The sequence below is a fragment of the Syngnathoides biaculeatus genome, chromosome 14, assembly GCF_019802595.1.
Source record: "Syngnathoides biaculeatus isolate LvHL_M chromosome 14, ASM1980259v1, whole genome shotgun sequence".
In the NCBI taxonomy this organism is placed as follows: Eukaryota; Metazoa; Chordata; class Actinopteri; order Syngnathiformes; family Syngnathidae; genus Syngnathoides; species Syngnathoides biaculeatus.
In genome coordinates, this window is record NC_084653.1 from 26,341,301 (window position 1) to 26,353,503 (window position 12,203).

Sequence of the window (12,203 nt, forward strand, 5' to 3'; positions counted from 1 at the left end):
GAGTGCTTGAGCCTATCACAGCTGCCGACGGGCAGGAGGCAGGGGACACCCTGAACTGGTTGCCAGCCAATTGCAGGGCATGTGGAAACCAACAACAGCCGCGCCCTCAATCACACCTAGGGGCAATTTAGAGTCTCCAATTCAAGTTTCATGTTCTTTCGGATGTGGGAGGAAACCGGAGTACCCAGAGAAAAGCCACGCAGGCACGGGGAGAACAGGCGGGTCCGGGATTGAACCGGGGACCTCAGATCTGCGCGGCCAACGCTTTACCGGCTGATCCATCGTGCCGCCCGAATCGCTTGTTTAAAAAAAAAAAAAAAAAAAAGTTCTCAATTGTGTCAAGTTGATTGTTATTTAATTGCATCTTGAAATAATAAAGGAAAAATTAGAGCACTGCAACCAGCAGCGGCGTTATCTATTCACCACTTGTTTCCCAAATGACATTTGTTCTGGGAAATGATGCGACCTCCACATCCACTTTTTGTCTTATTTAATACACAATGCACCGCTTCAAAAAAAAAAAAAAAATCTGTAATGATTTACCGTTTCAGATTCATCTGCTATGTGTAATCCACTGCCACAAATCACTAACCGCCGGGGCTTTTTATCCCCGCGCGCCGCTCAACATTTGTCAGCCGAGCTCGGCTTGCTGCCCAGCAGGGGTGGAGGGCATCGATGTCGCCGATTAGGGCTTTGTGACAAGAGACAAGTCATTACTACTAACCTAGTGCTTCACTGCGTCTGGTCATCGGAGCGACAAGAAACAAAGAAGCGTCTCTGTCTTCCCGCCGTCATTTTCTGCTGCTGGCAAAGCTGTAATTAAACGCGTTGCTATGCTATTAGCGCTTTGAAATCCCAGCTCTCAGACCGCAAATGTCTGATGTGCTGAAAAGACCAGCAGATCTTTTCATTTTCACCTAGCCGGTGGAATTGGTCCATTCTTGATTAGATTGCCGGAGAGGGACGACCGAGAAGAAAAAAAAAAAAAAAAAGGCCAGTTCATTGCAGTCGCCGCCGCCGCAGCAGCAGCAGCAGCGCATCACATCAACATTGTTGCTAGGGGCAATTAAAACCAGACCTGGTAAAGACTACAAAAGATATCACCGTGAAAATTCAAAAACAATGCAAAGGAATCCAAACAATAGGGTGCTTTCCACTAGGGAAGCTAACCAGCTGCGTTGTTTGTCTCCAATCCAAGATTGTACATCAACTCTCACAGAAAAAAGGACGCCGGTGAGAATTGCGATGGCTGCTGGACGCTTTCCTGATGAAACGTTCTGACACCGGCCACTGGAAGGAGGCCCGACGGAAGACCCGGGACGCGCTACAGATATTGCACTCCATCTCGGGATCTGCCCGGAAAAGACGGGGAGCGAGACGTCTGGCCTGCTCCCATTAGCTCGCTCCCGACCCCCAGATAAGCGCGAGAAAATGGATGGCCGGATTGGGGAAAAAAAAAAAAAAAAAAAGTCAGATACGAATCAGCTTTTCATTACGTCGCCGTCACACAGGTCGAGAGTTCTTGAGTCGATACAGCAGTAAACATTTAATTCTCACACATTACTGTAGAGTATAATCCCCCCCCCCCCCCAAAAAAAAAAAAAAAAAAAAACAGCTAGTGGTGACAATTTTCAACCGGGAACAGATTATTTCTATTTTCATTTTTCATTTGAGGGGAAAAAAAATGTTTGGAATCAACCTGCGTCCCATATTGGATGATTTGCTGACCTTTTCGCGTTCCCACAAAGGTTCCTTCATGCTAGCGAAAGGTCGGCCATGTTTTACGAGAGCTTGCCGCCCTGCAGTCTCGATTCTTCTTCATCCCAAATATTGTTCGACGGGGTTAAGGCTTTCCTGACTTTGTTCCCAAGCACTTGAAGCGGGCTCATCAAAATCCAACGTGGATGAAAGGGCATAGGTCAACACAAAAGTGGGCTATTTTTTCCCTTTTTTTTTAACTACTTTTGTTTTTCCATTCGGTGAATTTTTGGTCGGACTCCTTTATGTTATGGATCGGCGCCTTCGAAGCTTAAATCCCTACAATTGTTTTGGAAGGTACCTAATTTCTATCCACTTTTAATCTGCATTAGAAAATCGTCTGATTCTGTTCTGAGGACACCAAGTGCCATCATTTTTTTTTTTTTTTTTTTGATCGCTGACTGCCACAATAAATCAGAATTACGTCCCTTGAAGCATGTCGTTTAAATCCACGCGTACTCAAAACAAAACTGAAGGCAGCAAGACGACAACCTAATTTTTCCTCGCAAAAGCCTTTCAGTTTGCCTCGCACGAGCTTATGAAATATAGATGCCGCAGCAATCGGAAGCAAGGCTTACAATGATAGCTGAGGTTTCTTTTATGATTTTACTAGCAGCATGTTGCACACGCGTGCAGCTCACATGTACAATCATAAAATAGAGAACCTATTTTCCAACAAAGACGTCATCGCCGCCTTGGCGCACAAGCGCCGAACCGAGCTTTTGCGGAGTAGCGTAGAGCGCGTAGACCGACGTAGGCCGATAGATGTCTGCGGTAATCCATACGCGGCCTCAGTCACGGATGGAAGTAGTAGAGGGACGACGCCAGCAGCTCATTATTTCCTCTGAGCGCCACCTTCAAGGCTTTGTTATTGTCAGCTTTTCTGCAGTGCTTGCTGTTGTGCGAACGAGCTAAAAAAAAAAAAAAAAAAAATTCAAGAAAAAGGCCGCTATCGTTCAGCGTTGGCGTATTTCTGAGTGGGGCGGGGGGAGCTGCTCTACTTTACTGTACAACAGAAACCAAAGCTTTTGCGCTGTGTTTGGAGCATCAGACAGTTGCGAGGAGATAAAAAGGCACCAGAGTCCCCGGAGATGTTCCATGTTGCTGGAAGACTCTCGCATGGTTGACAGACACACTTGAGCTGACGTCGCATTAGCGAGCGTCCAAGAAAGCGCACAAACGCGTCAACAGACGGCAGCTCCAGGTTCGCTTTTCACGTGAACGATTCATGCGTGGCCTGATGTCGCCGCATTCTGAGCTCCGCCCCTTTCCCCCCTGTGCGCGTGCAGCAGCGAACTGCTCTCAAGTCAGTCTTGGGCTTCACCAGGTCCTCAGAGGATCAGTAGTTTTTGGGTGAGTCCAGAATACGCACATCAAAGGGCTCACACGGGGGGACAGCGAAAGTTAAAATGAAAAGAAATCTAAAGAGGACAAGCAGTACAAAACTCCACAAAGCTCCGTATCCAAAACAAATTGATGTCTAGATCCTAATCTGAAATGCATTAAATTATGACCATATAAAAAAAAAAAATCACAATGTACATAAACGAAAAAAAAATAATACTGTAGAAGAGAAGAGTCATTTATCCCCCCATTGTGTACCATTTTGACACTGTGGATCGACTAAAATTGGTATATCCACCAAATATGTCTTGTTCTATAAAGCATCCATTTTTTTGGCAAAACATTTGCTTTGCCTTCGACAACGTGGTTGATAACCAAGAGTAAATGGGAAAACTTCATCGGGGAGTCATCTGCATTCTCATCTGCCGATACAAGATTCCGAGCTAACGTAGCATCTGAGGCTAATCTGCGATTAGCTCGCAGCAGCTGTCCCGAAATATTTTAAAAGAGCAGCGGCTTGTGACGATGTTGACAACGCGGGGACAGCATAAAAATTCCACCAGCTGGTACGTATTTACATATTTAATACCAAGACATTAAATAACATCGGCAAAGTAAAGACAAGGCATTTTCGGTGCGAGATGTGATTAGAAAACAACAGAGAAAGCCTAGCTACCCTGCAATTGCCTTATTCAATTTTCTCTTAGCTCAATGCGGTGTAAACAACAGGAGGCAGCGTGGAAGATGAATACTGATGGCAGAGAAATGTTAGAAATGGAGAATCACAGACACCAATTCCCTGATTACCCAAAACCTTGGATGTCAAGATTGCTGAAAAACAGTAGTACTAAGGAGCCGATAAGGAAAGAAATAGCAAACAATTCCCCGAGACGCTACTGGAAGATCCAAAGGGAAGTTGGTTCATTACGCTACTGACACACACATGTACGCTGTATTGTATTTTGGATACCATCTGAGAAACAGGAAGTCCTCGGTTTACAACTGAGATCCGTTCCTTCCGCAGCGACCTAACTCGGACTCCACCATTAAAGTCAGAATTTACATCAAAATACTTTGTATAAAAAAAACAAATACATTGAATCATGTACTTAGCATCACTGCTGAGAGGTGGATGGAGAAGACGAAGAAGGGGAGGCTGTGCTTAGCTATCGCCAAGGAACCTGGTCCTCAATCCTCTCCATCTCGACAAGTACCCAAGGACCTTGTTTTCTGACCGTTGTATCCGACATGGGACCGGAACCCTTCACATGCGCTTTGTCTTTAATAATTGTCACCACGGTCGACCGGCTGAAGCCTCGGTGGTGTTGGCGTCTCTCCTTTCTCCGATCTTTTGATGATCTTGAACTTCGTTTCCAAGGTAATAGATTTTCCTTTGGCTGCTGAAGCATTGCTAAAAGACACAGCTTTGTTCTTTGGGGCCGTAATGCCGACAAAGGAGGGTGAAAAATGCAAAGATACACCTGCCGCAGAAACACGGACAAGCATTAGCCAGACAAAATGGCGGACGGGGGGGGGGGGCGTCGTAAAGTCAAAACGTCTTAACCAGAATACTCTGTATTACAACACAAAAAATTAAAACACCCACAAATCCTGTTGTAGTACAATGGAAAAGACATAAATAAAAGATTACAGATTCTGAAACTTTGCACATCTGGAAACTACATTTTAGATGAAGTATGCTAGAATGATACGCAATCAGGCTAAAAGAGAAATTGGCACGATAAAACATACAGCCTACTACGCAATCAGTCATATCACGGAAAGATGTAGTACATGCTCAGTGATATTTGAAGCAGGGAGGGAAACTACTGAAACACGACTAAAAATGTCTAACTCAACCAAGTCTTAAGTCATGAAAAACAAATCACTAAATGTAAAAAAAAAAAAAAAAAAAATGGCACGGCAAATAGAGAGGCGCAACGTAACTGTGGAGGACGGACGCAGTTTCGAAATAAAATACCGCTCTATCAATATTGTTCAATACGTTGGACATGGACCCACAGAAATAGTGTCATGACTTCTGATTATTTTTTTTTTCCATTGCGTTATTACTGTATTGTGACACTGTTACTGGCAACATACCACAATGACATCATACCATGACTTAAGCACAGCACTGATCTGAGAGACACCACACGGTGGGGGAGGGCAAAAATAAAATAAACGGGGGAAAAAAATACTTCACACAGCGCAGAAAAATTGTTCAAACACATTTGAGAAGTGGGCCTCGCTGACTTGGATTATTGAAAGGGACGGAGAAGAGTGAAATATTGCCGCTTTTCTGTATACGTGTACTGTACGCCGCTAAGGCCTCGTGTCCATTATCCATCGATGGCTCAAGTTAGCGGACTCCGACTCTCCCCTCACTACAATTACATTTGATTGTTTCACGATGAGGAGTTCGACATTAAACGCGGCAAAGTGTGTAAAAGCCCTTTAATCCCCTCCCGAGTGGATTCGTAAAATAACCTGACGCTTGTTTGCGCGTCGGCGTGAGGCGGACAGATTGAAGCGCGATGACAGCGTCGCGCCGTAAGAGACCTTTCGCCGGCGCAGAGGGCGCTCTTCCTCGCTATAGGCTCTGTCACACCATGACGTTCTGGTCAACGTTCTCTGAACATTTCAATCGTTGTATTTTTCAACGTTCTCAAACGCGGATGACACATCTGGCGGGTGATTAACGTGCGTCTAACGCACGAGAACCGTGTAACAACGGCCAAATAAGATACCCCTAAAAACCATTAGCGTGTGCTAGCGTGTCACCGGCGCGCGACGAGCGATTTGTCGACGTTAGAAGAGCGTGTGACTAAACGGGTGAATAACGACAGGATAGCGTTTTGCTGGCGTGTAATTTTTTACAGTGGAACGGGAACGAAAACGTTGGAAATTTCATACTTGAGTTGTTCTCGTGAGTTTGAACAGTCAGGATCATGCCGCCTAGACGAAAAAAACTTCAGCAACTAGCGCTGCAAGTGAAAATGCAAAGCATCGGTTTATATACCCGTATGCATGGACGTTCGGGAAACGCTCGAATGACGCTCAATGGACGCCAAACGACGTTCGTTTGACTTTAGTTACACGCTGTGTGCGCAAGGGGATTGTTCACTGGTCGTTGACAGGTCGCCAGTGAGTCGTTCACTGCAAAGCAAACCATTAAGTAACAACCAAGTAACGAACGACTAGCGATAGCCAAACGCGTGCAACGCTCGGCGAACGTGAGTAAAATGTTCCACGAACGTTAACGTTGATGAACGCTGGTCTCGGTGAGAACTTTTGCGCATGTTCAAAACTTTTTTTTTTTCCCCCCCGTTCTCCGCCGATTCCCAGCGATCATTGACGTTCACTCGCGTTCAAACAACGCTCTTCTGGCGCTATCCCAGCGACCATGGGCGACGACCAACGTTTCCTCAAACGCGACAGTTACGCTGACCAGAACGTCATGGTGCGACGGGGCCATAAGCAAGCCGGAGAAGACGCAAAAGCAGAGGCGGATGTTCCGTTCGCCGGTGGCAAAACCTGCGGCGCATGCGAGGATCACGTTGCCTAAGCGAGAGGGCGAATCTCACGACGACCATCAGATTGGCGTGAAATGCTCGCTTTTGCGAACGGATCACACGTCAAAACATCTTGACGTAAACAAGTTGCAAGAAGCCTGAGAATAACAAGCCCTAATTGGAAACACCTGCTACTGGGACTGAATTAAAAACTTTTTTTTTTTTTTTTAATTAATAAAGCTCATGAATAAACATTGTCGTGCAATAATGCCGGGAAATGACACAGGTTGATGTCGAAAATGAAATGACTCAAAAAAAACAAACGTCAGTATTGCGCACTCTATTTAAAAAAAAAAAAAATATATATATATATATATATATATATATTATATATATATACACACAACTCACGAAATGTGACGGATCTTCAAGATATTCAGCTTTCAGAAATTTGACCTTCCCTGAACAGTTTAAATGCTCAGCCAATAAGCGTTGAACTGAATTGTCGACTAGTTGATGCCTAATTTTTTTTTTTTTTTACGCTGCACAATGATGATTATGCCTTGAAGTTGATTAATAACCAATCACATGTTTTTGAATTATCTACATGGACCCTTCGTGGAAATCAACAAGTGGTCGGTCAGTGCTGCCAAAGGTCAGTCATGCCTCAAGCGTGTGGAAATGCATCCATCCATCCATTTTCTTAGCCGCTTATCCTCACAAGAGTTGCGGGGAGTACTGGAGCCTATCCCAGCTGTCAACGGGCAGGAGGCGGGGTACAACCAGGCAATCGCAGTCTCCAATTTCAGGATGTGGGAGAAAACCGGAGTGCCCGGAGAAAACCCACGCAGGCGGGTCCGGGATTGAACCCGGCACCTCAGAACTGCCAGCGCTTTAACATCTGATCCAGTGTGTGGAAATTACTGAACCCAAAAAAAATGAGAAAGGTAGGAGGGTCATTTGCAAAATATGTCAGATTATCGTTAAAAGTAACAAATACACAAGTGCTACGCTCGCTCTTATGAAATGGGATCCACTAATGCGAGCTGATGAAGAGCAGTCGTGTAATTGTGGCAATGAGGACATTTTGTTGGTGTTGGAGGACTTGACTCCAAGAAAAAGAAGGAATACAACCTATTGGGAGAAAGTTTGGGGATAAACAAACGCATATTTTATCGGACTCCTTTGATGATGTGCAGGCGTTTTTCTTCTATCAGTAAATAAGGACCGAGTTGATGGTCTTTTGCACAATATTTTGGAAAGAACTCGCCCGTGTATGAGAATTCATCTCGTGTAATCCATCATTGTCAAACGGAATACGGGTGAGACCAGAAGAAGAGACGTCGCGGGGAGAAACTGACCTGAATAATAACGTACGGCGACCCTATGGCGCTTGAATTATTGATCGCCGATGAGCATTCGCTGCCAAAGCCGAGGCGCGCTCTCCAGGAACAATCGGTTGAAAGGACGGAACCACGTGAGGCTTCAGAAGATGAAAGATTCACGCCATGTTCTGCCGGTGGACGGCGGCGAGATTGCACTCGTGGCGCCACTCAAGACGGCGAGAATTTCCCCCGCCGAGATCAATTACGGTTTGCGGCGGCCGAGGGCAGAAGGTGAAACGATGCCTGCGTCGCTAATTGTTTTGGAGTGGAGGCACCACAACGTTCTGGTCGCATTTTCTCTCAATTTAGACGCTTTTGTTCCTAACTGAGGTTTCTGTGTTGACAGATGAAATGAAACAACTTGCAGTCAAGTCGGACTTTCTTTTTTTTTTTTTCCTCTCCATAGTTTCTTCTCGAGACTTACAGCTTGATTTTTATGGACTGCGCATCAGTGGCGGCGCGCAAAAACTGAAGTATCTTGATTTTCGAGCAAGTGCGAGGCGAAGTTGTTGCTTAACTGAACGCAGTTGTGCAACAAAGTTGTGACCTTCGACATTTGCCCGGCGCATGTGACAATTTGGTGGCTGTTACCAATGAGATATTTTAAGGACATTCTGAGAATAAACAAATGGGAAGAGGAAGAATGTAACACCGAGCAGAATGAAATACAAAATGTATTCTATATCAGAGGCGTGCTGCGGGGCTTTCAGAGACCTTTGCCGGCTTAACGCTGATCAAAATGCCCTGAATTTCCAAGTTACATAAAATTGTGTTTATTTATTTACAACAGTCTTTTGTATTCATTTCATGGCTAATGAGCCTCAAGTTGTTTAAGAGTACCGTATTTTCCGCACAGGAAATGAATGAATCTATTTTCATATATAGGGCGCATAAAATAGACGCTGCAGTAGAGGCTGGGGATACGTTATGCATCCATTAGATGGAGCTGCACCAAAGGGTCAACATCGATCCATATATAATGCGCGCCGGATTATAAGGCGCACCGTCGGCTTTTGAGAAAATTAAAGGCTTTTACGTGCACCTAGTGTGGAAAATACGGTAAATATTTCAAGGTCCAATCAGATTTCAGCTTTTACCTGCGTTACTATATAAAAAATGATATTCCCAAGGCCTTCAGACTCAAGACAAAATAAAATTTTAGAAAAAAAAGACATATTTTTTCGACCGATCAAATTTCAGGCCCGAGTCTGAAATGACACCGTATGCCAATGTACATTAATATTGTGTCATAAAATAGTATTTTGTGCAGAAACGCTGCAATGAATATAAAAACGACTACGATGTAACTTTTGGGATGTTTGGCGACGTCCGCGTTACGCAAGGAACTTTTTTTTGCACACCGAAAGACCAAAATGTGTTGTGCCATAGGACGAAATTGGAAAAAGTGATGCTCGGCCGTGGCACGGCATCCTAATTGGCAGTCGCGGGTATGAAAAATAAGAAAGAAAATGTATCAAGTTGAGCGTGCGCGGCGCTTTCCATTCTCCTCGTGCAAGGTCTTTTCGGGGTCGGAGGGCGGTGGGCAGAGTTTAAGAGGGATGCGCACGGCGCTGCCGGCGAGTGTGTCCTTCAGGCGTTCCGGGTGTGTATTTGTGAGTGTGTGCGGCGCCATCTGTGGCCTGGTCGCCCGCCCACATTTTTATTCTGCCAGCGGCTCCCTCAGAGGAAGAGTGTTGGAGGGCGTGTTGAGACGCACTGTTGACTCCCTCCCACTCGCAAGCCCACATGCTGGTCATTTAAGGAAGGTTCTGTTTTGTTTTTGTGTTTTTTAGGACACTGTAAATTATTATTTCGCACTTTATGTGCACCATCTCAGTGCCCCAAAGCCTCGCAACACCCATTCACACACACACACACACACCGGGTGACTGGCATCAGCCCCACTGGCAGCGAATTGGGGTTCAGCGCCTCGCCCGAGAACACTTGGACGCAGGAACGGTCGGAGCCGGGATTCGAGCCGGCGACCCTTCGGTCAACTGGATTGGGTCGAGCCACGAGGCAAACAGACGGGAACGGCGATTCTTTGACAACTTTGTATGCACGTAAAACTTTACTGCATTAAAAAGCTCCAAAAGCATTTGTATCACATTCAAAGGGTCTAAATATAACAGCACCAGAACTGCAATACGTAGTATTCGACACTTTTAGGGTTTCTGATTGTTCCACGTGTAAATACTCAAGGTGCAATAAAAACATACGTTTGATGTCAGATGGAGAATTAATTCAGCTACTGTACGTTGTCAACAACGATGAGTCTTTACTGCAGCAGTGTGATAATGATTGTTAGCGACACGCAAGGCCTCCGCTTCTTTCTTTTAAGGCTCGTCTAACTGTGCTGTTAGCGCTGTGGGGTCAGGCGTGGGACAGAGGCGGATTGAGCTTTGAGGATAAGGAGCCTTGTGAATTTTCTTATTTGCAACAGTTAAAAAGTGTTTGTGGGGGCTGAAAACGGCGTGCATTGCGCCGCAGCCGCGTCTCCTCCAGGTGCTTTTCAGACAAGGCGCGTTTTCGTCGGTCTCTGCTCGGTTTGGATTAGCATTGCCGCGAGAAGCTAATAGCAACTTAAGCCCGTAGTGTACCTTGAAGCCGGAACGCCAGAAAAGTGCACTTCAGTAGACCTCGTTTCAGCCAGCAAAGGATTAACTCCGTCTGTTTTGACTTTTCTGTTTGATTTTGTGGCTTTTTAAGGACGCTTCTACAGAAAAGATAACGGCGACGCAGCCGAAGCATAAAAGACTCCAGTTCTGCCAAATACTTTAGCCTGCGTTAGCGAGTAATTCAGTGTCATGTCATGATAGTAGACTTCCCAAGGATCACCGGCACCCAAGCTCTGTATTGGTTTAGCACTTTTATTTTATTTCATTTGGGTTCTACTCCCCGGTTTGGTTCGCATTCCCATTAGATTGAACGGACTCTCTCGATAGGACAAACTTTTTGTGAATCTGTTGACTTCTGTGACGAGCGTGGTCTGTTTGAGTCCAACGGTTTGCGTTGCAGTCAAAACTTTGAGGTAGGAAATCCCATCGCATTAGATTCCGAACGCCCACAAGACCCGGTCATTATTCCGAAGGCAGTTCAGGAAGTAGTGGCAGGTCGGGTGGGGGGTGTGAAAACAATATAAATCAGGACGGGGTGTGCGAGGCAGGAATGAGTAGCAGCAGTTCCACAAACAAATCATCTAAATGAAATACAGACCGTGGGCGGCGAGTCCTGAAGCCAAACATATCTTGTAGCCACACTTGAACTTTCCTGAACTCCGGAGCAAAGCTCTCCCGGCGGAGTGTTCACTTCTTAGTCTCTTCGAGAGTTCCGAGCTGTAAATTTCAATTCGACAAGAGCGCTCTCCGACTCCGTGGCCATTTCTCACGCCGACGGCGCCGCGCACCCGTCGACAAACTCCAGACTGGATTTTCTCACAGTTACCTCGGGAGGATACATTCGGTTCACCCGCCGGGCTTCTCCCTTCCCGCTGCCTCATTCAGACAAGCGTGACATAGTATTTTGTGGATTCCGCTGCCAACGTTCCCGCTGTTACAACCGATCAATAAAGACAAAATAGCGGCAAACACGCCGCAGTATTATTGGAAGCCACCTGCCGAGCTGGCCTAATTTAAAAATGGAACGATAGATCACGGATGACGGGAGAGGAAGGGTATAACAACCAAACAGAAACCGTGTTGCAGCAATACAAATGTACCATCTGGATGCGGTGACTCACGCCAACTCACATTTAAGGAGACAAAGGTGACATATTAAAACAGTCCATGCTAATGCGGTATTTTCGAAAAGCTGAAAATTTGTCATGATACAAGTGAACTTTGGGAAAACTTTCCAACTCTGTTTGTGTAGACAAGGACAAAAAGGGTTTTGATGACTTCTGGTCTACAAATGCTGAGCCTAACCCTGAACGTAACCCAGAAAGTTGCAAATAATTACCCAAACAAAAACCTAAAATCCACCAATGACACCTGACCCACAAAACTGCTTTTGTCTTTTTGCAACATAAAAGCTATTTACTTGAACAGCAATTGACTCGGACATCCCTTGACCCTAAAAACTAAGACCAGACAAAACTGTTTTTTTTTTTGTTTGTTTGTTTTTGTTTTTAAATTTTGCTCAAGCAACCCAACCTCACATTTATCAATCCATTTTTACGTGAAGTGATTACATTTTAGGCGTA

The 12,203-nt window shown here is 45.3% G+C and overlaps 1 protein-coding gene across 7 annotated transcripts in view; it reads right to left on the reverse strand.

Moving 5' to 3' along the window:
- il1rapl1a (interleukin 1 receptor accessory protein-like 1a) overlaps positions 1–12,203 on the reverse strand; it is a 318,067-nt gene that overhangs the window by 267,945 nt on the left and 37,919 nt on the right. Inside the window, exon 1 of one of the 7 annotated variants that reach the window (XM_061840542.1) lies at positions 11,219–11,432. The exons of the other annotated variants lie outside the window; for them this stretch is intronic. Coding sequence (XP_061696526.1) covers positions 11,219–11,247 — 29 coding nt within the window. The 5' untranslated portion in view covers positions 11,248–11,432. Of the gene's footprint in view, positions 1–11,218; positions 11,433–12,203 lie in introns of those variants that run through there. 7 annotated transcript variants of the gene reach the window in all.